Source organism: Cervus elaphus, chromosome 33, assembly GCF_910594005.1.
Source record: "Cervus elaphus chromosome 33, mCerEla1.1, whole genome shotgun sequence".
In the NCBI taxonomy this organism is placed as follows: Eukaryota; Metazoa; Chordata; class Mammalia; order Artiodactyla; family Cervidae; genus Cervus; species Cervus elaphus.
The window spans coordinates 41,351,039-41,378,506 of NC_057847.1; the positions used below are offsets into that span (position 1 = coordinate 41,351,039).

A 27,468-nucleotide genomic window follows, 5' to 3' on the forward strand; every position below is an offset into this window, starting at 1 on the left:
CATCAAGCTAGGCTAGTTTGTTGGTTTACGTCCTCGAGATCAGGTAAGCTTCCAGTGTAGAGCAGGGGTCATTATGTGATACTCATATATCTGAATTTTCAGGGAATGCCTTATTTTCAAATATGCTAGCCTACTTTCAGGGCAGAAATTAAAATTTTTGAACTCAAAAGTAGAGTTGCTATAAGCAATGGGGTAACATGGTAGTGCACATGTGGGTGAACACCAGACTCTACCATCAGTGTTTTTTTAAAGGCACATGCAGAAGAGTTGGCTGAAGATATCCCTATGATATCCTCAGTGACTGTCGATGAGCTAAGTACTTTAACAGAGGGAAAAGTGATGTTAAAATCTTGTTGTTTCTGATTGCAGCATTAATATGTGTTCATTATAGGAGATTCGGAAAAAGTGTTGAAAAATGTGAAAATCATCATTTAGTTTGATACCTCAGAGATAAGCACTATTAATGTTTTGATATATTTCCTCCTAATCCTTATTTCTATGCATATGTATGTAAATTAAGATCATATCCTATATGTTTTATGAGTCTACTTTTCATTTGATTTTATGATTCTACTTTTCATTTGATAGAGTAGTGAGCCACTCTAATTAAATGGGCTTCCGCTGTGGCTCAGTGGACAAGAATCTGCCTGCAAAGCAGGAACCGCAGGAGACTTGGGTTTGATCCCTGGGTCGGGAAGGTCCCCTGGAGGAGGGCATGACGACCCACTCCTGTGTTCTTGCCTGAAAAATCCCACGGATAGAAGAGCCTGGTGGGATACAGTCTATGCGGTTGCAAAGAGGTGGACTCAACTGAAATGACTGAGCACGGTGCTCTAGTTGAATATTATTAAATACAGAATATTATGCCATCATATGTATTATCAAAATTTATTTAAACATTTTGATTTGGAGATATGTAGGTTATTTCCATTTTTTACTTTTGTGAATAATAATTCTGCAGTAGAAATTTTATTTTATTTTTTTTGCAGTAGAAATGTTAAATAAAATTTTGTTTTTCTGATTATTTCATATAGAGGAAGTGGGAATACAACTGCAAAGATGATAAACCTTTTTAGGACTCTTGAGGCAAATATGTCAAATTGTACTCCCTAAAGTTTGTAAATGAAACTCCATCTGTGTATAAAGATGAAATTTAATTGATCCCCTCTTGTCATTTCTGGGTGTTATAACTTACAAAATAATATTGAATAAAAATTATATCTTTGTTGTATTAATTTTCTGTTTTGATTATTAATGAGATCAAATCTTTTTATGTTTATTGACAGTTTTTCTTTCTCTGTTCATCTACTTCATTTCTCTACCGACATACTTGTCTTTTTTTTTCTATTTTATTTATTTATTTTTTCCATTTATTTTTATTAGTTGGAGGCTAATTACTTTACAATATTGTAGTGGTTTTTGCCATACATTGACATGAATCAGCCATGGATTTACATGTGTTCCCCATCCTGTTCCCCCCTCCCGCCTCCCTCCCCATCCCATCCCTCTGGGTCTTCCCAGTGCACCAGCCCTGAGCACTTGTCTCATGCATCCAACCTGGGCTGGTGATCTGTTTCACCTTTGATAGTATACTTGTTTCAATGCTGTTCTTTCTGAACATCCCACCCTCGCCTTCTCCCACAGAGTCTAAAAGTCTGTTCTGTACATCTGTGTCTCTTTTTCTGTTTTGCGTATAGGGTTATTGTTACCATCTTTTTCAATTCCATATATATGCGTTAGTATACTGTATTGCTGTTTATCTTTCTGGCTTACTTCACTCTGTATAATGGGCTCCAGTTTCATCCATCTCATTAGAACTGATTCAGATGAATTCTTTTTAATGGCTTTTCAAATATATTTTGTCAAACTGAAGAAGTCATTGATTCTACTTGATAGTAGAATCATTTTTGTGAAAAGTTTTAGTATAGTTAATTATAGTATTATAATTATAGTTATAGTTAGTATAATTTTATATAAAATTTTAGAAAAATTTTAGTATAACAATCAATATGAGAATTAAGATTCTAGATCCTTCTACTCTTTGATCATGCCTAGATGCCAAAATTTTTTGTTTTTGTTTTTAAGACAAAGAAAGTCTATTTGGAGTTGAAGCTGCTGATTTTATCATGTTAGTGCTGCAGTTTCACTACCAAAGAAAACGTTAATCAAAGCCATAAAGAGTTAAATAGTCACAGTTATAGTCAAGGAGTGAGTTTTGGGCTTTGAATGATGATCTCGGAACAGCTAATAGTCAATAACTTATAATAGCAGGAACTTAATTTTTAGGTTTTTAACATCTGTGTGTCACATGTCTTATATAAAACAGCTTTCTTAATCACCAAACCTTGTGAGATTAGAATTATGGTCCCTGTTTCCCCAGTGCATAGTCATGTTTAGAGAGGTGGAGAGACTTCCTAGGCTACACAGCTGGCCAGGCGAGTGACTCAGGATTTCAAATACAGATGTGGAGTCTTCTGAGGCGGAGGATCCTCTCCCTACACCTTGCTGAATTCCCACAATGTTAAATTCAAATGAAGAGAGCCACAAAGATAAGGGTTGTTTTTATTCTTTTGCTATAGTTTTCTGTTTTGTTTTGTTTTGTACTGGCTTATTGTGACAATAGCAGCAAAACTCAGGACAACCTGTCTTAGACTTTCTCTGCTTTTTGGCTTAATATGAGTTGAGCCTTCCAAGGTCCTCTAATTTCTTGTAGTTCTTCACTTTTATGTCTTGAAATATATTTGCATAGCTGGAAAAAAAGCAAGGAGTTATTTTGTTTAATAATGCTTTGATAAAAAAAAATGTTAGTCGCTCAGTCATGTCTGACTCTGTGACCCCATGGACTGTAGCCCGCCAGGCTCCTCTGTCCATGGGACTCTCCAGGCAAGAATACTGGAGTGGGTTGCCATTCCCTTCTCCAGGGAATCTTCCTGACCTAGGAATTGACCCCAGGTCTCCTGTATTGCAGGCAGATTCTTTACCCTCTGAGCCACTAGGAAAGCCCAGAAAGAAAACATAATTCCAGGGAAAGCCTTGTAACCCACCTTTTATAGCAGCTGTGATAATCCTGCAAAGTCTGAGAATTACATATGTTTTAAAAATCATGAATTTAAAAATTTCATCTCCCATTCATCAGCTTCCACTCCTACTCAACTTTTTAAAATAGAGGATCAGATCATGCTGCCCCTTTTCTGCTTCTACAGTGTAAGTTTTCTTCATAGTATCCAAGCTAAATAAACTTTTGAGTTTTGGGGTCAGTGTGGAAAAGTTGGGATCAGCCCTAGAGAAAACTTCCTTTTAAATCACTTGCCCTCCTTTTCCCCTTTCAACTCTTCACTTGTCACTCTATTTTTAGTTAGAGCAGCTTCTTACTTTGTATAGTTTCCTTTTATTTCTAGATTGAGAATTATCTATTCTTTACCATATCTGATCATAGAAATGAAGAAATGTGGATTGTGATAAAAATTTCTGACAAGTGAGCCCTTGAGAACTCTGAAGACTAACTTTTCAATTTTATTTGCTACTTGCATTCCAAATGTGAGGCTGTTTTGTCTCTTTTTCTATCTGTATATTCTTTTAGTCCTGTAGTTTGACTGGTGATTATTAGTTACTCTTTTCTTGATTGATTATTTTTAATTGCCTCCTTTAAATAAACTAGAGCTTCTTTAGCTTTTAAAACTTTACATTTGTGTCAACTTTCTGTGTTTTATTCTATTTTTCACAAATAGATGAAATATGTCTTCTGTTTTCCTTTCATCACCAAATTCCCTGTGATCCTCTCCTACATGATTTCTATCTTCTCAACTTCAGTGAGATTGAAAACACAAAACTAGGCTTCTATGACTCAGTGGAATTCCAAAGTATAAACTCTGATTACACAATTCAGACTTTATCAGAATAATGTAACATTCTTCTGAATAGGTTTCTTTGAGAACTAAGATTCTAATATAACTTCTTTGTTCCCTGGATATGCATTCATTGACATTGTTCTGTCTCATACTGCCTGGTGGCCATCAATGCATTCACCATAAAGTCATAGAACTTTAGAACTGAGAAGGACAGTGTGTGTGTGTGTGTGTGTGTGTGTATTAGTTGCTTAGTCTTGTCTCATTTTTTGTGACTCTCATGGACTGGAGCCCAGCAGGCTCCTCTGGCGATGGAATTCTCTAGGCAAGAATACTGGAATGGGTAGCCATTCTGTTCTCCAAGGGATATTCCTGACCTAGGGATCGAACCTGATTCTCCTGCATTGCAGGCAGATTCTTTACCGTCTGAGCCACCATTTTTTCTTGGGTGGAACAGTTGAGGTCATAGAAGCCTCAAAGTTAATGTTACTAGAGCTAGGATTAACACCCCATTTCCTAAATACACTGGGCTGAATCAGGACTCCTGGGCTATTCTTTTCTTTACATAGGTTCATTTCTCCATGTAACAGAATAGCAATCTGTGCTTATCACTACAAGATGTTGCTGGAAATCATATTCTTCAGGAGTTGGTTATAATTGGTAATATTCTCATGGAAACAATATTAAAATTATGTGATGTGTTCTGATCAAGACTTCATCATAGATTTGAGAAGCAGTATATTGAACACAGGTCTGTAATAATTCAAAAAATACCATTGTCCAATAAAATAGACTTAAAAGTGCAGACTGATCAAATACAGTACTAATATCTGTGCCCCTATAATGGTGGAAGCATTTACACAGTGAATCACTGGTAGATGAGCATTTGCCTAGGGTGAGCTCATTGAGTTGAGCCCAGAAGGCCCAGCAATCTGTTTTCTGAGCAAAGAAAACAGTCAAAACACTGGTCTCCTACTATTAGCTTTCTTTGTAGCTTGGGATGCATGGCTTTTATTATTCAGCTTTATTCAGTTTTTTTTTTTTGGAACATTTCATACTGAATAAAAACAGCACTATGGATGGTTGCCTCTTCCATTTAAGAGAAAATTCCTGTGTGGATTGTGGCCATTAATCATCAACAAAACAGTGCAGGAACAGGTTGAACACTCTGAGTTCCACTTTTTGATGCACAGTCCACCCCCAGATTAACAGTTTGTATCAGAGAAAGACAAAGAAATGTGACATGATAATAGCAATTGTTTTTCAACAGTTGAAAAATTTAAAAGATATCCTTGATCTTTTAAGCCCTGTCCTTAGATCTGTGATTTATATCCTTACTTACTTGGTTGGTATTCCTTTTCTTTTTGAAAATGATGGTAATAGAGATTGCTTTTTTTTTTTTTTCAATGTTCTCCCTGGGGAAAGCAATTAGTTCAATCTTTGATTAAATCCTAGAATTATTTTTGAGATTTTATAGGCGGTGATACCCCCAAATCTAGTAATCGGTATTGTCAAGTATGATTTTATATGAACATCAACATAACTGCTCAGTGGGATCTTACTGAATATGCCAATAAGACTTGAAGGCTTAATTATCAATTTTTCTTTTCTTACAATTTGGAAAAACTTTGCTAGCAGTATTTGGATAGCTGGGATCTTGTGGGGGCAAGCAAGAGATTTCTTTTAATACTTCTGATCTAGCAAGCAGCAGCTTTCAAAGCCCTTCCCCTGGGCTAGGGGTGTGACAGTCAAGGGAATTGGAGAGCAGAAGGCCACTTTTCCAACGGAGAAGCACATTCAAGTCACCACGGCCTTGATTTGTTTCTAGACAAGCTGTACTCCCTATGTGTCTGTGTGTTCGGCCCTCCGTCGTGCTCCACGCTGCGAACCCTTGGACTGTAGCCCGCTGGGCTCCTCTGTCCACGGTCTTCTCCAGGCAAGGAGACTGGAATGGGTTGCCACTTCCTCCTCAGAACCCGCATCTCCTGCATTGCAGGCGGGTTCCTTACCCCTTGTGGCTCAGCTGGTAAAGAACCCGCCTGCAATGCGGTAGATCTGGGTTCGATCCCTGGGTTGGGAAGATCCCCTGGAGAAGGAAACGGCAACCCAACTCCAGTATTCTGGTCTAGAGAATTCCATGGACCAGTCCATGGGGTTGCAAAGAGTCGGACACGACTGAGCGACTTTCACTTTCCTTACCACTAGCGTCACCTGAGACGCCCGTACTTTCTATTTCAAATGTCAAATAACAGAAAACGAAGGGTGGCAGATTAACGAGGCTTGAGAAACGCTCTTCGGAATGGTTCCTGTAAAAAGTAGCCGGCGTCTTCTCTCTGCTGCCGCCAGGTGGCACCCGGGATCCCCGGGAAGGCATCTCTGGACTGAGACTCTCTGGGCAGGCAGGGGGAGAAGCCAGGCTGAGCGGACACAGTCCGGAATTCACTCACGCCAAGGCCCGGCTGACCATCCTTCGGGTCCTGGCGACCCCGGGGAGGACCTGCAAACCCCCCAGGCGAACAGGAGGTGGAAGTTCCCGGGCCCTGCGCTGGGGGAGGGCTCCGACCCCCAAACTGCTACTCTGGGGAAGGTGGCCCATCTTTCCCAGATAGTAGTACAGTCCAGAGGGCCCTGGGAGCGTGGTGCTCGGGACGCCAAGATGCTTGGACTGGGAATGGAGTTCCATCTGCGGAGTGGGTGTTACAGGAACGTATTGGTAAAGTGGAGGCAAGTTAGTGTCCATGTATTTCACCCCACAAGAAGAGCTATTTCCCCACTGTCCAGTGGGTGAGGACTGCCCGTGGTTTCCCCAGGCTGGTGGGACTGACTGGAAGCTAATTTGAGGACTGCTGAGAGGGTGGGGTGGGACTGGTACTCTGAATGGCGGGGGTGGGGGTGTGTGGGGGGAATGGGGGTGGGGTGATGGCGATGGGGGTCTTGGGGAGACTGGGGATGGTGAAGAATAATTGTGCTCCTCAAGACTCATCTCAAAGAAGCCTCCCCTATCTATCCTGCCCCCTCCCCTGCTGAATTAAGTAACATTCAGCCGCTGTGTCCTAATATACTGTATACCACCTCTGGCTTCATTTAGCACACTGTAGTAATGTCCTTTAACACTGTCATTCATTTAGAGAATGGCCTTTTTGCTCTTCTCCCTACCTCCTTTGTTACCATGGTGTTTGATACATAGTAAATATTTGTGATGGTTAATTTTACGATTCAACTAGACTAGACCATGGTACCCAGATTTTTGGTCAACCACCAGTCTGGATGTTGCTGTAAAGTTATTTTTAGGATTAGATTAACATTTAAATCAATAGTCTCTGAGTAAAGCAGATTCTTCTCCTTTACTGGGTGGGCCTCATCAAATCAGTTAAAGGCCTATGAGGAAAACAAACTGAGGTCTCCAGAAGAAAGAATTACGCCTTCAAACCATCTTCAGACTTGAGGTGCAACATCCACTCTTCCCTGGGTCTCCTTCCTGCTGGCCTAACCTGAACATTTGGAATTGTCAGCCTCCATAATCTAGTGAGCCAGTTTCTTAAACTAAATCTCTCTCTCTGTTTGTAGATATAGATGTTTATATCTATGGATATATGTATACATGTGTGTGTGTATATATGTTCTACTGGTTCTGTATCTCTGGAAAACCCTAATACAATATCCCTTTAGAAAAATCTAGTTTACATTTATCACCATATATTATAATAAAACTTTTTTTTCAGGTTCTACATATAGATGAAATCATATATTTGTCTTTCTCTGTCTGCCTTTTTCACTTAGCATAATGTTTAAGGTCCATCCTTGTCACAAATGGCAAGACTTCATTTCTTATTATGGCTGAATAATATTTCAATGTGTGTGAGAGTGTGTGATTGTGTGTGTATACTGTATTTTCTTTATCCATTCATCTGTTTATGGACACTTAGGTTCTTTCCCTATTTTGGCAATTGTAAATAACATTGTAGTGAACACGGGGTACACATATCTTTTCATGTTTGTATTTTTGTTTTCTTTGGGTAAATATGCAGAAGTGGAATTGCTTAATCATATGATAGTTCTGGGCTTCCCAGGTGGCTCTAGGGGTAAAGAACCTGCTTGCCAGTGCAGGAGACATAATGAGACACAGGTTCCATCCCTAGATCAGGAAGACACCCTGGAGGAGGGCATGGCAATCCACTCCAGTATTCTTGCCTGGAGAATCCCATGGACAGAGGAGCCTGGTGGGCGATAGTCTATCAGGTTGCAAAGAGTCAGACACAACTGAAGTGACTTAGCACAGAGCACGCACACATGATAGTTCTGCTTAAAATTTTTTGGAGGAACTTTGACTCCATAGTGGCAAGGTCATGATGTGGGAAAGAAACTTGTTATTTAGAGCTATAAAATGGAGACAAGTGGGTCTAGGAGGCTTAGTTATAAGAAATGACGTTCAAAGATTTGGAAGAATTCAGACTTTCTAGCCTATTAGGTTATAATAACAATTGTAGGTTTTGTTTTATTCAATGTAATTGGATTGTAATTGAAATCCATTGAGAGTTACTCTTCTCCTAAGAACACAGTACAGATCTTAGGACTTGAAATAAAAATTTGATAAAGAGCCACTTAGGCTGCCAAAGTAAAAAAAGAGCTTCTTAACTTAAGTCAGAATTATATGGGATGTCAGCAGAAGAAACGTGTCCTGTGATTAGGAATAACCTTTTCTTTGACATGCTTTGCTATGGGAGACCCCAGATAGAGTCGGTCCTTTTCTTCATTACATGATTATCAGTTCATTTCAGTTCAGTCGCTCAGTTGTGTCCAACTCTTTGCGACCCCATGAATCGCAGTATGCCAGGCCACCCTGTCCATCACCAACTCCCGGAGTTTACTCAGACTCTTGTCCATCGAGTTGGTGATGCCATCCAGCCACTTATAGTCAAAGTCTAAAGTTGTAATTGTGTATATATTGTGATTTTAGAGATTAATCGAGTCTTGATGTCTACACCAATTCAGAAAGGCTTTGAACTTTCCTCTACTTCTCCCAAATATCATGTTGACATTGGAAAAAACAATGGATTCTCATATGATAAATATAGGGCAAAATAACCTTTAATATTGACTGGAGAAGTTTTGTTGGATTATAAACTGGTAGGATCAGCTCACCCACTGAAATATCAGTGTGTGAATATGGGAATGCAAACCTGTCCTTCACCGGGTGCTCATGTTTCTGACAGACAGCTCTCTGTCTGTCATGGATATGGTAACCCTAAAGTTACTTAAGTTGAGAACGAGCTCAGAGTAACAGAGGGCTGTAAATCTGGAGGCGTCTCTGTGTGTGTTAGTTGCTTAGAGGTGTCTGACTTTGCGACCACATGGACTGTAGGGAGCCCTCCAGGTTCCTCTGTCTATGGAATGCTCCAGGCAAGAATACTGGAGTGGGTTGCCATGCCTTCCTCCATGGGATCTTCCTGATCCAGGGATTGAACCCAGGATTCTTGCATTGCTGGTGGATTCTTTAGTCTGAGCCACCTAAAAATCTTCTAATCTACTTCCTGACCTTATGATATTTCAGATGAGGAGTCTAGGATGTGGAGAGGTTGAAAAATTTGTCTGAAGAGTTAGGTGGTTTATGGTAGAGGTGGGCTGAAACCTCAGGTTTCATTTAGTGCTGATTTTGGGCTAAGGATATTCTGAGTGGCAAGTACTAGAATTCAAGATGTACTGGACTCTTCTTAAATTGAACCCTGCAACTGGAGGTGAAAGCAGTTGTCCTGGGTAGAATCTCTCCTGTTAGGGTAGTTCCATTCCTTCTCAGTTAGGAGAGTGAGACCTTCTTAAACAGAGAACACAATAGCCACTTGCACAAAGGAATAATATTCCTTTGTGTTTGGTATACAATAGTTTAGGAGTTCTGAATTTCTTTGGATATATCTGGGCAAATAGAATTCTAGAAGTTGAATTTTGGCTGAAAGGTCATTTGGCCAAAAAGTTTGCATTTGGGACTTCTCAGATGGCACTAGTGGTAAAGAACCCGCCTGCCAAAGCAGTAGACATAAGAGACGTGGGTTCGATCCCTGGGTTGGGAAGATCCCCTGGAGGAGGACATGGCAACCCACTCCAGTATTCTTGCCTGGAGAGTTTCATGGACAGAGGAGCCTTGCGGGCTATAGTCCATGGGGTTGCACATAATTGGACATGACTGAAGTGACTTAGTACTGAACTAAACTAATATTTTATTAAAGCTACTTTCTTTCTCTATTCTTTCTTGCCATTAAGAAAAGCAAATACTTTGAAATGACCACATGACAAGAAAATTAAAATTTGAAAAGAAATGAAAAAGGAAGACAGATCCCTGCCTGGTTTCCTTTGACCCTGTCTAGCTTTATTTTGCAGACAGCAGTTCTGGTTGTCCTGGCTACTTTCTTGTTGCTATACTTTTCATATTCAGCACACTGATGAGCTTAAATTAATCTTTTGTTAACTTAGAAGCTTGCAAATGATGAATGGCATCAGGTCAAACTTGAGACAGTTTTCTAAATTAAAAAAATATTTTGTTTAATATCAAACTCACAAATTAGGGACATTGAATCAACTAATTTCTGGAAAAGAAGAAAGGGCATGTATCAAAAATTTAGGTAAGGCACTGGCCAATAGATGTGTTAGCATATAGCCACCAAATGTAGGAAATCAGTTTATTGAAAATAGTATCTATTTCAAAACAACTAATATTTCCCCACCGAATATTATTAGTAAGAATAGCACACAAATACAAGTGATACACTTGGTTCTTTTATGTAATCTGATGGTTTTTGCATTTCCAGACGCCAGGGTATGCTTGCCCTCACGTGTAAATATGGATGAACATTTATTTTCTGGTTGATTAGGAATGTTCACATCCTTTGGTTTCATGTGGGTAACAGATGTCTTGTGGGTAACAGATGTCTTGGCTTTTATAGACTAATTGGCAAAAAGGGGGAAGAAGAGGATAATTAAAAGGGTGGGAGGAGACACAAGAAAAGTGCAATCTTCCTTGTGGGGAAAAGTCTAATAGGCCTCCTTATTACGGGTAATTACCTTCTTCTTCAACTTCATTTGCTATCACTTTCCGTATGACTCAAGTACAGTATAATGAGAAAGTATAAAATAAAGAAATGTTAAGTCTGACCTGTTATCTGCTAACAGATTATCCTGTCGTAGAATATTCTAGTGCAATTGACTCAATTAACGTCAATTTTTTAAAAAACAAAATATGAATGTGTGTTGTCTCTAATGGCAACCTATGTTTTAACTGGTAACACTAGAATTCTATGTTGAGTCTTGCATTTTTTATTTCCCACTTATTCACTATGTGCAAGATTAACTATGTTGTAGATTGTGTATTAGATACACATCTTAGGTTCTTTTTAGTTTGCTGTTTGTTCTCTGTGAGTGACATATAGTAGAGCTAATTGACTTGGAGTAAATGAAGACATTTAGCAATTGTTTGAAGCCATTATCATCAATAAGTTCTCAATTTTGTCAATGTTTTCCATTGTGCAGGATTTAAAGTAAGCATGTCAGTTACTATGACTTAACTGTATCACTTCGGTCTGTATTATTCTTCTGATTGGTACCTTTTACTTTAAACTGAGGATATTTTTATAGCCTATTAAACATTCAGTGAGTATCTACATTATTCCTTGATAAGAACTATTACATAATCATTTCTATAAGGAGCTAGTGATGCTTCCAAGAGAAAGTATTAGATTAGGTATACTTAGAAGCTTACACTTAAAACACTTAAACCAACTGAAAGGTAAGGTTATTTATACTAGATGTATGGCACAGGATATCTGACCACCTGTCTCTCAAAAAGTAGGTAGAATTTGCTTAAAAAGATTATTTGAATATAAAGATCAAAATCTCAACTGTCCATTGTTAAGTAATTTTAATTTGTTTTTGCTATATTAGAATTATATTTTATTCTAAAAGTAAAATATTATTTCTTATATATAAAATATAAATGTTATAAGAAGTTATATTTTATTTACCATCGATAGAAACTGGTGATGTGGGAAGATGGTTTTTGTACTCATCTTGTTTTTAAAATAATATCAGCTTTGGTAGGATAGAAACAACATTGTTTAAGTAGCCTAATAACTGCCACATAAATTCAGTCACTTGATCTTTTTGAGCCTCATTTCATTATCTGTAAAATGGAGAGAGTGACAACTAATTCCTATGGTTGCACTGGGAATTATACGCAATGATGAGCATGCATGAGACTAGCATATGTTTAGCTGCTGAGTACCTTCTGGTTGTGTTCACTCAGTGGACCCATATCCCTAAGTTACGTGTCTTGATTTCCAGGTTATACTTCTCCTGGAAATAAAAAATTCAAGGAGACCCTGATGTTACCACCATTTGTAGTAACAAATGGTTTGAGACTATGTGTTGGGAGATTTATTCTTCCCAACTTCAAACGCTTAAAATATGAGACTGAAGAATAACCACAGTAGGGAAGGTTTTTTTAACTTTGAAAGAATTTTCCATATTTTGTGATTGTAAATTTCCATAAGTTGTAATTTAATAGAATCGTGAGATAAATAATACTCAGTGAAACTTCAGGATTTCTGGACCTACTGCCCCTCCCCTGGTTCATTTCCCATTTTCAGAGGAAGCCACTGAAACCCTGTAAGGTTAAAGACCTTCTTCAAAGTCAATCAGCAAGGGCGTGATAGAGCTATGACTGGAACCTTCAACTTTTCCTGAATTCTTTATCTATACCATCACCAGATCATCCTGCTGTGTCATCATCTGGGATCTAGTCTGGGCCATTAAAAGAATGAGAACGTTCAACTCACTCGGCAGTATGAAAGGAGATGCATTTCTTTGTGACGTTTTTCCAATGGTCTGTGTACCTAGTTCATTCACTCATTCCTATATGAATTACAAATGTATTTTGATTGTTTCATAGAACAACTAGCTCTAACTCCTCCAGTAAAATGAGACATCATCACTAATTGCATAGTAATTAGTAGTTGTTAACTTACATAGTGCTTTCTAGGTATTAGGCATTATTCTAAGGGCTTCACATAGATTATTTTATTTTCCATAACAGCACCATGAGGAGGAATCCCTTATCTTTCATATAAGGAAATGGAGGCACAGAGGAGGCAAGCAATAGCCAAATATGAAGGCCTCTGTCAAATTTGAATCAGAAGATGCTAGAGAGAGAGATTCTACTGTCAGAAGATCCCTGGGTAGATGGATCTTTATTATATGAGCTCTGTTTTATGCAGGAAGAGTGACTTAAAACATTTTCAAATCATCTACATTTTATATATCTAGTTCTACTGAATCCCAATCAGTCTACATTATAAGGTTCTACCATAGCACATAAATATCAACAGAAGATTATATTTATTTATATTGATAACCAGTGGTATAAATAGAAGAGTAAGCTGTTATACTTGATCCAGTGTTGATAACAAAATGGTATTTTATTTCATGATTTTAAGTCCCTTAGTATGTAATAATAAAAATGGTTATAGAGATAGTATTTTACTGGTCAAGAAAAATTATCAAAAGAAGAGAGAATTTCTATTGATCAATATGTGGTTTTTCTTTCTTACACATGCAATTATATAGAAATATTATCTGTATTGCTTACATTGACATTTGAAGTTGAGTATAAAAATAGCCATTAATATATCACATATTTTACAGGTATAAAATCAGCTCCAGTTTGAGTAATTAGCAATTTCAAGACTAATTTGAGTAAAAATGGTTGGATAGAAAAACTATATTGCAGGGGGGTGTTGTGATTTAACAAAATCTTCATTAAGTAATGATACAAAGGCTTATTCAGCACTGTTCTATTTTAAAGTAATTCAAATGAAATTTGAATAAGTTACTCACAACCACTGGATTTTTCATGATAATAGACATTTTATATCAGAACAGAAGTACTCTACCACTTTGATCATGTGAGTTTATGTGGGGTGTGTGTGTGTGTTTATTAAGTGGGGAATGTTGTGGAAACTTGTGAAGGGAACAGATTAACAAAGTCTAATTTTTATTGATGTAGATTTATTGCATTCTACAATTGATGTGTGTTTGCTCTATTGAATAGATGTGTTCATTAAAGAAACTCGCCTGAAGGTCATGGTCTATATTCAAATGAGTCTCATTCTAAGATGTATTCTTTAGTGAAAAGGGGGACATATAATGGCTCATCAATGCCTTAAAAGTCCTGTGACAATACAATACTGTTAAAATATCATAGAATATAAATGTAAAGTCTCACAATTTTTTAAAGCTGTGACTATCTGCGGTTAGCTTTGTGTTTTTAGCACATTGACTTTAAAGGAGAAATTGTAAATGAACAGAATACACTGGATTGTTTGGATAGTGAGCTCCTTAAACAATGCTTAAATGTTCTACAAATGATGCTGGACTGCACTTCTAGGTTGCTGTGTTACTGTATCCTAGCATTTCATAGGAACCATTGATTTAGGAATGAGCTGGTTGAGTTTAAAAAGGAGGGATTTACACCAAGGATGAGAAAATTGTTTAAAAATGTAGTGTCAACTGAAAAGATTGCTTGTAAAAATATAAGCAACAATAAGTGATGACTGGGCAACGCTTTTGATAAAACACATGACTGAGAGAGAGGACCAGCTTTAGCACGTATGTTTTATCCAGTGCTATTAAACTGTCTCAGTTTTCATTAAGACTGAATTTCTTTGCATGATAACTTTCGCATCTTAAAGCGTCTTGCCTTATCTTTTCCAGGTTTGAAGTGCGTTTGTCTTTTGTGTGACTCTTCAAACTTTACCTGCCAAACAGAAGGCGCATGCTGGGCTTCTGTTATGTTAACCAATGGAAGGGAACAGGTGATCCAGTCCTGTGTCTCTCTCCCCGAATTAAATGCACAAGTCTTCTGTCATAGTTCCAACAATGTTACCAAAACGGAATGCTGCTTCACAGATTTTTGCAACAACATAACACTGCACCTTCCAACAGGTAAAAGGTTTATCTTTGTTCATTCCAAATTTCATTTTACTCTTGGGAAATTATAAGCATGATAGAAATCAAACTGTCTTATGTTTCTTTAAATAAGAAAATCTGTTTTACAGTTCTTTCTATTTTTTTTTTTTTTTTTTTGCTAAAATTCTCTAGAGCCTAGCTGAGGTTGATTTTTTAAAAATTGTACAAGACTGTTGAAACACTGACAACAGCATAACAATTTTGAAGAAATCTGTCCACATGAATTGTATTTTTTGAAGTGATTAATGAACCTAGAATAAAACATAAACTTTTATGCATCCTTTTAAAGGAAAGAAATTTAAATGTATACCAAGAAAAAAGAAGAGAAAAAAGAGCAAAACTAAAAATAGTAGATTGCCAACTTTCATGGAAACAGAATCTTTTTTTCATGGGTGCCTTCTGCATATCTTCTTTGTCTGCCCACACTCAAGTGAGAGCACTTGTTAGCAGAAAAACAGAGTAGAATTTGACCCTCTATTATTGTGTGAATATATTGCTGCCTTTCCCACAATTTCGTGGAGTTTCATCCTAATTTATAAGATACAAAAATGTTAATCTGGCCTTTTTTCTGGAATCTGAAATTTGGGGGACTATTAAAGAGGTAAGGAATTCAAATTAAAAACTAATTTATAACATGAAAATGTCTTGATAGTAAATTTTCTTTAATATGTTAGTATCTATACAAAGATAGATATTCTTCTTCACAAATGAACATTTGAAAGTACTGTTATCCAGTCTCAGATATTCATATATCACCATATTCTACTATAGTATTTTTAACTTATTATTATTATTATTAATAAATTAACTGCTCCTTTTATTTTTTTTTTTACTGGAGAACATTTACTTTATGCAAAAAACAAGTTTATTTGGCATAAATAGAAGATAAGTAAATAAACAAACACATGTACTGACTGTATTTCTGGTAGCTATTTTACATTTTCTTTTTAAGAGAAGATAGTCATGTTAAAAACATACTGACATGAAATGAGACACTTTGATACATAATCAGAAAAACTAAGAGAACCAGAGAAGAAAATCTTGTGTGATTTAATGTTATTTAGTATCATATTGGTTTACCACTTCAATAAAAGCATTTCATATACCACCTTTGATACTTGTCTCATTCTTTGGGAAACATTATTCTAAAGCATTATCCTATATGTTACAACCTCAGAAGTCATACTTGGAATATTTCATCCTTGAAAGCTACTAGGAATCTTAGATTTTACACCACAATTATTCTGTCTCAGATTCCATAGACTTCCTTGGTTTGGTAGTCATCTGATACCTATTGTGATACCAGGATTTATTTTCCTTATACTTTCTTCCCTGGTTTTGGTAGACCAGAGACATGAAGATCCCCTATATTTGATGCTGTTCTTCCCATGACCAAGATCAAAAAGACTGAGGGGAAGGAAAGTCTCCATATTAGTCTGTGGCAATGACCTCTTTAATGTGTCTTCTCAAGAAATAATTATCCGTAAGAACATGTTCTGCCAGTCAGTAGGGGTACAAGATAACACTGTGCAACAAAATGTCTAGGAAGACAAAATATTTCACATGCAATTGGGCAAATTAAAGGTAGTGAGTGCAGTCAGGATGTGAATCCTTCCCAGTTCAGCTCTAAGTTCTGCCTAACTACCCAGATGCCTGTATTCTACCTTCAAGTCCAGTTGGTAACCAGCCTTTCTTAGAAAAAAGATGCAACAAACAAGCAATTTTATTGAGGTATAATTAGATATAATGAAATGCACACATCTTAAGTGTATGGTTCGATGTGTTTTGACACATACATTTATGTAACTGCCACAACATTTCTATTACCTCAAAATGTTCCCGGTCAGTCTCCAATTTCACCAAAGCCAGGAAACTGATTTTCTAATCCCTGTAGATTAGATTTATTTTTCCTGGAGTTTCACATCAGAGGAGTCCTATGGAGGAGATTATTTTGCACTTGGCTTCTTTCATTCATCCTGTTTTTGAGATTTATTCATGCAGCTTGTTACCTTTTAACTGTTGGGTAATATCCCTTTGTAGGTTTTGCTTTGTTCTTTTTAAACACCCATCCACAATGGGTATTCAGGTTGTTTCGATTTTGGGGCTGTTGTTAACAAAGCTGCTGAATAACTGAGTACAAGTCTTTGGATATATGTCACCTTCTCTTGAGAAAATATCTAAGGGTAGAATTGAAGGATCATATGATAACTGTATGTTTAATTTTTAAATCTAATCTCTCAAATAGTTTTCAAATTGCTTGTACCACTTTATATCCCCAGTAGAAATGTCTGATAGTTCCAGTTGGTCCATATTTTCCCAGCACTTAGTATAATCAGTCTTTTTAATTGTGGACATTCAAGTGATTGTGTAGTGGTATTTCATTGTGGTTTTCATTTGCATTGCCTTAATGGTTAATCATGTTAAATTATTTTTTTTTCTTGTGCATATTAGACATTTATGTTTCTTTCGTTATAAAGTGTCAAATCTTTTGCATATTAGAATTCATTTATCTTCTTATGGATGACTTTAAGAGTTCTTTATATATTCTGAATACAAGTCCTTTATCTGATAAGTGTATTATGATGATTTTCTCACATTCTATGGATTTTGACATTTTGTTTCCTTGAAGGTGTCTTTTGGAGAGTAGAAGATCAAAATTTGATGAAATGCATTTTATTTTTTAAAAATTATTAATAGTTCATATATTTCATATCCTAAGAAATGTTTATCTATCCAAAGGTCATAAATATTTTCTTTTATGGCTTCTTCTAGGAATTTTAACATTTCAGCTTTTACATTTAAGTCTATGTTTAGTTTAAATGTAATTTTTTTTTATTTTGTGAGGTCAGGTGGAATATTTATTTTTTCCATGTGTATTTGAAGTTGTTCTCAGCATCATTTATTGCAAAATCCATCCTTTCAATTTCTTTGATCTTTTGATTGAAAATAAAGTGACCATATGTATATGGGTATATTTCTGGCCTCCAAATGTCTATAGTTATGCCACTATGAAACTTTCTTGATTATTATAGCTTTATAGGAAGTATTAAAATCAGATAATATGACCCTCTCAACTTTGTTCATTTTCAAGTTGATTTGCTAGCCTAAGTTATTTGCATTTCCATTTTAGAATTGGTACTTCCCTGGAAGTCCAGTGGTCAAGACTACACTCCCACTGCTGAGTGCACAGGATCGATCCCTGGTCAGGGAACTCTGGCATACCGTTGCACAGCCAAAAAAAAGAAAAAGTGGAAAAAATAAATTTTAGAATCATTTTGAAAACTTTCATAAAAATACAATGCTGAAATTTTTATTAGATTGAGTTGAGTATGGATTAGTTGGAGAAAATAGTCAGGTAACGATATTAACTTTTTTGATCCATGAACATAGTATGTTTTTCCATTTATTTAGTTTTACTTCAGTTACTCTTAGAGTTTGTAGTTATTAGAAAACACATCTTATACATATTTTGCTTGGATTCTTCTCTAGATATTGCATGCTTTTAGATGCTATCATAAATGGTATTTTTGACATCTCAATTTCTAAATGTTAACTACCAGTATATGAAAATAAAATTAATTTTATATATTGACCTTATATCCTATACACTTATGAGAATAACATATTCTAGTAGCTTTTAAAAAAATTCTTTGACATTTTCTACATACAGAATAATTTTGTCTGTGAGTACAGCCAATCCTTTCTGATCTCTATGCATTTTATTTCTTTTCTTGCTTTTTTTTTGCCTTGGCTAGGATCACCAATATGATGATGAGTAAGAGTGGTTAAAGTAAATATCCTTGTCTTTTTCCTGGTTCTAGGAGGAATGCCCTCACTCTTTTACCATCAAGTATGAAAGGTTTTTTTGTTTTTGTTTTTTGGTAGACAATTGCTATCAACTGAGGAAATTTGCTTTTATTCCTAGTTTGGGGAAAGTCTTTTTAAAAATCATGGGTGAATATTAATATTTTCAAGTATTTTCATGGATTTATTGAGATTATAACATGACTTCTTTACTGATATGGATTACCTTGATTAATTTTCAAAGACTACTTATAACTGGGAAGGTATGCATGCTAGTAATTAATTTGTCTACAAAGAAGTGCTTTGTGACATTTAATGATATCAAATTTCTTTTCATAAACTAAGAATTTGTTTCTTTTAGTGACTTGGTATGGTAAATTGACATTCAGATGAGTAGGACTGCATGTGCAGTCCTCTTGGATTGGATTGTTCTCTCTGTGAGGTAGTGCTGAATGGTTATTAGCTGTGTTTGGAACAGCAGTGTTGGAGAGGAGTTGGGAACGCTCAGACTGAGCAGGGACACAGCCAGCGCCAGTAACTTTGCTGCTTTTGTGTCATCAGTAAGTGTGGTTGATATCCCCTGCTTTGCCTAAAGAGGATTTATCAATTTCAAATGTGATCACATATATATGAAATATATAAACGTGCTCTGAAAAGCAGATAGTGTGACATTTCTACAGTACTTAATACACTGCATCACATTCATGAGTAAAATAGTAGAAGAAAACGTTGAGAGGTGACCAGAACAGGTTGAAGAAAATCTGGGACTTCTCTTTTCAGTTGCAGCTGAAAACCAAGTGGGTCCTTGCCTCTTGGCTCTTTCAGCCATCACCCCAGACTGTGGGGCCATTTCTGGATAGCTGACTTGGTGTAGACATAGTGACTACTCTTGTCATGTTTCAGCTGTCTCTTTTCTGTCCTTGAGTCCTGCTTATGATGATTGAGCTCTTGCTATATTTCTTTGTGACAAAATTCCTACCCTGAATACATCTTGTGACTTTTTTCTCCCCATTTCCTCTTCCTGATGGTGTCCTTATAACTCAGCACCTGGAAATCTGTAGCCACAAACTCTTGCCCTCCTAAAATCCTTTTAAGTGTTTGATTCTAATTCTTCTTAGACTAGTAGCTTTCGTACAGGTTTCCATTGTGACACACAGAAACACATTTTGTATAATTTCCCCCATATGCACACATATCTGAAATAAGAATTTTACAAAATATTCTTACTTGTAAAATGTGCAAAGTACTCCATGAACTTTCATTAAGTAAAAATTCTAATCATATCCCACAAGTTGTTTACATGTTTACAGTTTAAGAAACACTGCTTAGTTGATATTTAAAATGTAGTAATTTTAAATGCAGTGAGGACATTTGTTATTTTAATTTACTAGTTCAACAATCTGTTGGTATTAAGAATCTAGTTACTATTTTAATTTACAATGTTTTTTTTCTTAAATGGCCTTTAAGACCTTACACATTCATTTTTAATACTAAATTGGATTAAAGTCAAATTAATTTGGATCATTATAACCAAGATGTGATTTAGATCACATAAAATTCAATCACTTGCCCTTAAAAAAGTACTTCTTTGTTTGACATTGCATGCGGGTTTAATCTTTAGGAGTTAAGTTTTTTGATAGAAGTAATTTTATAGTTTGGTAGACATATAACATTAGAAAAAATTGCTTGTTTCCCTGGAGCTTATTCTGTTAGATATATTTGATGTCACCGGAGTGACCTTCAAGTTCAACTATTATCACAAATATTTAGAGGGTTTTTTTCTTATGTAAACTTGAAAGCCAACAACCATTTCCAAAAACAGTTGTGTTTTGACTAATGCTTGGAGTTCATGTCTCTACTAATAACAAATATGTTATTATTTTCATTAGGCAGCATACCAAATATATTTAAAAATTACAATTAAATACAGGCAATGCAAATCAATTAAGCAAGAGAAACATATTTTATGTAGTGTAACCTAATTTCTCATTACTGTTTATTTTTAGACCAGATAAAAATAACTCTTAAACTCCAGAAATATCTACCCACCTTTCCAGATGCTGCTTGTCTTGCCCTGACTCCAGTGACTTTAGATTTAGTACTTCTCAGGCTTTATTAAATTTCTTTCACTGTAACTCATGCAGATTGTCCATTCACAACTTCTTTTGAAATTAAGAGAGAATTCACTTTGGCAGGAAAAATTCAGCTTCAAAAGTAAATGATGTATTCTTAACTCTTAAAGAATATTTCCCTTTCAATAAAAAAAAAGGACATACCCAAACATGTACTTTTTGGGTGGAGGATGGGGGAGGGAGGTTGTTTATAGGGTGAAAAAACAAATAATAAGTGAAAAAGTTCCATTTTTTTGTAAAAGTTCCAAGAGATATTTTGGGTGTGTGTCTCTATAATGGGTTCTGTCTGTGAGCTCTCTAATAAATTTCACAGTTTCTTCACTGATTTAGTTTAAGTTGGGCCTTTTGTTTTTATTCTTCAAGCTTCTTAAACTCTTTTCCCTATATTTTCTAATATTGGAGTCTCTGATCATTTTAATAATTACAGCTTCTATGAATTTGAATCTGCTGATTTCTATTCTTGGTTGGCCACTTTCCTTGTGTGTTTTGTAATTTTTTGATTGTGAGCTCATATTTTGAGAATCATATCTGGAGGAAACTTTTGAGGCCTATTTTTAAATATATTCCTCCAGAGGAAATTTATATTAGCTTCTGCCAGGTATCTGGAGGTGCTACCAACTGAAATCTATTCAGTATTTTGATTAGTTTTTTTTTTTTTTTTTTGCCAACATATAGCATGAATTCTGGCTCTAAGTATGCCTATATAGATGCACACTTATGGTGAGGAGCTTTTTTTTTCCCTGCTCTACTGAAAGTGAAGATTGAGACAAACAAATAGATGAATATAGACCCAGGGCCTCTCTGCAGAACATTTTCTATTTTGTTTTATTTTCAATGTAATACCGTTCATATTTGACTGATTTATACTAGGATCTCTGATCTGACCTTTTGTGATTTCAGGAACCATGTTTTATCTCCTGATCTTGTGATATAGTCTGATAAGCCAAGCACTTTACTACCAAGGATTGGCAGATGCCTCCAGGGTAAATGGCCATCCTAGTGTTCAGATATCTCTTTGGATCTGAATTTTATTTTTGGTTGCTGAGTAATGAATTTATTTCCCTACCAGGTTAATCATATAATAGAAAAAAGGTTTTCATTTGTATTTTATTCAGCATTTTTGTGTATGATGTACTAAGAAGGGCTTCTGTGGACATCTAAAGTGTAACTTGGCAGAAGTGGAAATTCCATGGTGGTTTATTTTTGAAATGATGCTGGCGTAATTATCTATCCATCTGGAAGAAGACAGGGCTGTACCACAGTGTCATACCATATACAAAAATAAATTACAGCTTGATTAAATATCTAATTGTGAAACATAAAACAATTTAAATGTCAGAGGAAAATTTAGGAAAAAAAAGATTTTTATGACTTTACAGTATGGAAGCTGTTTTAAATAAGACAGGAAATCCAACTGTTATAAAAGGAAAAGACATAATTGACTACATGGGAACTAAAATAAAAATGAATAATAAAAGACAACATAAGTGAAACCAAAGATAAATGAAATATGGGATAGAAATATTTGTATTATATATGACTAGAAAAAAAGGTAACTATTTGAAAAATAATGAGCCTCTGTGTGTGTGTGTTTGTGTGTGTATCCACGTGCATGGCAAGAGAAAGAGTGAAAAGAGGGAGGAAAGAGAGAGCTAAATGAAAAAAAATGGGCAAAAAACACATTTTACAGAAATTTTATAGAAGAAAATATTCAAAGTGGTCAAGTACTGAAAAGATGATCAAGTACTGAAAAAATAAATGTTGGGGAGATGCAAACTGAAGTAACATACCATTTTTTCCCACTCATTGGATTGGTAAAAGTTAAAGGAGGATGTTTTCAACTAAAAGTTTCAAATACTTAGATAATATCTTAACCAATGAAGGAGTTCACAGCCTCAACATGATAAGAAATCTGGAAATAGGTTCTTTCTTTGATTTGTTAACATACAGACTCAACAATGTCAACAGCCTTCTTTCAGTTTTCTTTTCATGAGAATCAGTGAACATCATTGTTGCTTAACGTATCATTATCTAACTTTCTGATAACTCTTATTTGGAACATTTTTTCCTCCTGCATATCTGCTTTTTCTAGCAAGGGAAATGTTGGGTTTTGCTACTAGCAATCTCAAGATTCAGAGAAAAGTGAAAAAGCCTGGTTGGCTCAATTTGGGTCGTCTAATAGAAACTGCCATGTTTAGCAGAAATATCAAAGGTCTCTCTCTTTCCTTACTGCCAGTTTAGAATGGATGTAAATTCATCTCCTTCTAACCCCAGGGAGGAGGCTTGGATTTATTAGTAAGCAGAACAGGGGGAAAAGAAAAACAAAGATAAACAACAACTTTAAAACAAACCCCAAACCTTATTCTTGGGAAGGTGTGGACATAGCCTAGCCATCACATAGATTTTACACCTGAGTTTCCATTCCTCGAGTGATACTCTCCAGAAGAAAAACTTAAAAAAAAAAAAAAAAAAAAAAGACCCAGATTAATAGTGTCTCCAGTGGCCTGCCAGAAGAAAGTTCAGACTCTCTGGAGAAAGGTACTTTAATATTAGGTCTCAGAGAGACACACACAAACACTTTTGCAAGGACATGAGAAGTACATAATGAAGAACCAGCACTCCGAGCTCACAGGGTTTCAAAATGACATGAGCATGAGCCAGCGTAACAGAGCACAAGGTTTCATATGTAGGAGCTATCAGACAATGATTATAGAGCACCTATTCTACGTTTAAAGAAGCAAAAGGAAAATTTAAAACATTTCTTAGAGAATAGGAAATTGTAAAAAAAAAAATGGACTAGTAGATTTGAACAATAAAAGAAGAAAACTTTTTAAAATTAAAAATACAGTAACAAAAATTAGAAACTTAATGTATAGGTTTAACAACAATTGGTATAACAACAACTGAAGAGAGAATTAGGGACCTGAAATATGGGTCAGAAGAAACTATTTTGTATGTAGTAATATAGAGAATATATAATGGAAAATATGGAAGAGAGGATGATAATTAGAGGAAAGTATAAGAAAGTTGATATGTGCTTTGATATACATATATGTGATATATGTGCTTTAATATACAATGCATATATTACATAAAAATGTTGACATTTCTATTAGTCGAAGATAAAATTAACTTCAATGCAAAAAATATTACTAGAGTTAAAAAAGATCACTTTTTAATGATTAAAGTTTCAAGTTACAAGGGATTCTTAATAAATTAAAATTTCTGTGTACTTAAGAATATGGTCTCAGAAATAGAGAAAATATTTACAGATGTATAAGGAAAAATAGAGAAGTTCATGATCTCAGAAGGAGATTTTAATATACCATTGTCTTGGTAATAGAATAGATTTAGAAAAAAGCGGTAAGACTACATGAGGCTGAAACAACATGATTTATGAACAACCTAACTTTTAGAAAATTATAACATAAATTATAATTGTCTTATGACATATCTGTAAGGAACATTTCAAAGCCCAAGAGGTTCTACCACAAAATTCTACTAAATTTCCAGGAATAGATAATTGTGTAATTATTACACAAACTCCTCCAAACCATGCACAAATAGGAAACACTCCTTAACCCATTCTGTGCATAACTTTGATATCAAAACCCAAAAAGACAGTATGAAAAAAGAAATAGCAAGTCATTCTCATCTATGAACATTGTACGCAAATATCCCAGGCTTCCCTGGTGTCTCAAACAGTAAAGAATCCACCTGCAATGTGGGAGACCTGGGTTCGATCCCTGGGTTGGGAAGATTCCCTGGGGGATGGCATGGCAACCCACACCAGTATTCTTGCTGGAGAATCCCCACAGACAGAGGAGGCTGGTGTGCTATAGTCCATGGGGTCTCAAAGAGTCAGACAGGACTGAGCAACTAAGCAAAGCGCAACACATGCAAATATCCCAACTTTAACCTGGAACAATATAGGAAAAGGGATTCTGGGAAAAACAGTACAAGGACAGAGAAATGATTATTCCCCAAATCAGGATGATACCCTGGGGGATGGGAAAGGATCTGATCATGTGAGTTATCTCTTGAGTGGGAAACAGGGAAGGGATACGGGGGTCAGAGATGTATGGGGATTTATAATTATATGCTGTATGTATATATTATATGCACTTTTCTGTGTATTTATTATATTTTACAACAAAAGAAGAGCAAAACATCAAGTTTCAAAGTAACTTTTGACAATGGGTGAATTTACAAAACTTACACATTTTCTTAACATGTGGAGTTGATATTGGAGAGCTACCAGGCTAAGGACATTATTCAGTTCTTTCCTTATAAATTTTTATGCTGTCTGTTTTGCTGCACATGTGTTCTTTTTTAATGGAAAAAATCTAACGGCTCAAAGTTTACAAAGGCTATGTTTCAAAGACATCTAGTTTCCTCCAATACCCATTTAGTAGCAGAACCTAGACTTAGATGGGTGTGTGGCTGTCTACCTAACTGACAGTATTTTGAGCTAGTCTTAATGGTAAGTGTGGCCATATGACTAAGTTCTGGCAGTGTTTTAGAACTTCTGAAAAGACTCATTTAAAACACAACTAGCACCTTATTATGCCATCATGTTGCCTGAAGATAAAGGGTGAAATATAGCAGCTTGCTTGTACCATGAGGATAATGACTACACCACAGGGATGGAAATAGGGGAGATAATAGGAGCATGACCAAAACTTCATGGAGCCAACCTGCTAACACTGGACTCTTGTTGTTTAGTCTCTAAGTCATGTCTGACTCTTTTGTGACCCCAAGAACTGTAGCCTGCCATGCTCCCCAGTCCATGGCATTCTCCAGGCAAGAATACTGGAGTGGGTAGCCATTTCCTTCTCCAGGGGATCTTCCCACCCAGGAATTGAACCTGTGTCTCCTGCCTTGCAGGTGGGTTGGTTTACTGATGAGCCACCAGGGGGGCCCAAACATTGAACTGCCTATCTTCAAATTTCTTTTACATGAAAGAGAAAAGGAAATTTCTGCATAGCTTCCTCTGTCGTTACTAGCTAAACCCAGTTTTAATGAATATAGAAACAGCAAAACAAGTCATCCAGAGTTCTACCTACTTATGGGTTGTATCTGAAAAGACAGCTTTCATTTGATGTATATAATTTCTAGGAAAAAAGTGAATTTCTTTACAATGTTAAACATTGAGTCGTAATATAAAAATATAGATATCTGGCTTATCTTGGGGCTTCCCTGATAGCTCAGTTGGTAAAGAATCCACCTGCAATGCAGGAGACCCTGGTTCAATTCCTGGTTCAGGAAGATCTGCTGGAGAAGGGATAAGCTACCCACTCCAGTATTCTTGGGCTTTCCTTGTGGCTCAGCTGGTAAAGAATCTGCCCACAATGCATGAGACCTGGGTACGATCCCTGGTTGGGAAGATCCCCTGGAGAAGGGGGAGGTTACCCACTCCAGTATTCTGGCCTAGAAAATTCCATAGACTAAAAATCAGAAGATCTGGCATCCTTGAAGTCTCCCTCTTGGTATCAGATGGCTGAAACAGAAGTGACTGACTTCCTTTTTGGGCATGAGCTTTCCTTGTTAATTCATTCACTCATTCAGTACTTACTGAGCTTATATTCTGGTAACCTTGGGCTTCGCTGGTGGCTCAGATGGTAAAGAATCTGCCAGCAATGAGGGAGACATTGGTTCGATCCCAGGGTTGGGAAGATTCCCTGGAGGAGGGCATGGCAATCCACTCCAGTATTCTTGCCTGGAGAATCCCCATGGACAGAGGAGCCTGGAGGGCTACAGTCCATGGGGTTACAAAGAGTCAGAGGAGACTGAGCAACATTCACTTTCAGAGTTCCTACTTTCAGTAGTTTAGTATATTTTCTATTTTAATATAGTCGAGTTATTCTGTTTAACACAATTTTATGTCTGATTTTCTTTTCTTGTTATTAAAACATGTCTTTTCCTACATGAAGGAATCATATTTTGTTGCTTGTTTCTTTCATAGCTGTGTTGCATTGTGATTTGTAGCAGAAATGATTTTTGGTGACTGTAGGTGACATCAGAAAGATGCTCAGAGAAATAGTGGTGATGTCAAATGGCATCAAGAGCACACTAAAACTGTCATGAAAATTCATCCAGGATAAGGTCAGGAAACCTGGGCTAGAGAAACCTGTTATTTATAGGGTTAATTTTTATAAGACTTGCTATTTAGTTTATGCGTGCACTAATTACCAAACTTCATATGGAAATAGACTATTCAGCAAAGCATTCAAGTTCTGAGTGTCTTTGTTCCTATTTTGCTACCAAAACATACAGTGCTTTAAAGGGTAAATGTAATAAGAATTTCTGATTTTTCCTTTTGGATTTCAGTACACTATTTTAATACTATTGTATTTTTGACTAATTTAAATAATTAGTTTCAATACAGAAAATTTGTGCATAACTGTAAAATGTGGGTACTTTCTTAACCTCAGTACAGTTTTCACCTTCCTATTCTCAGTTGTGTAAAGAAAAAAGAACAATTTGTTATTTATATAACCTAGGGTGGATGAACAATGCATATTGATTAGGTGCATGTCTAAATTAGACTTATTGAAACCAAACTGAAGGATTACGTTTAAAGGAAGATAAAGTGCCAAAACATTAGAATTGAATTTATCAAAAATTAATAAGTTTAAAGCATGTTATAATTATAAAATTTTGCAGACTCAGATACC

At 36.0% G+C, this 27,468-nt stretch overlaps 1 protein-coding gene across 4 annotated transcripts in view; it reads left to right on the forward strand.

Annotated features, from left to right (window-relative positions):
• Positions 1-27,468, forward strand: part of ACVR1C (activin A receptor type 1C) — an 86,660-nt gene that overhangs the window by 14,189 nt on the left and 45,003 nt on the right. For all 4 annotated transcript variants that reach the window (XM_043894638.1, XM_043894640.1, XM_043894641.1 and 1 more), the window contains exon 2: positions 14,601-14,831. In XM_043894638.1, the coding sequence (XP_043750573.1) occupies positions 14,601-14,831 (231 nt within the window). The remainder of the gene's footprint in view (positions 1-14,600; positions 14,832-27,468) is intronic.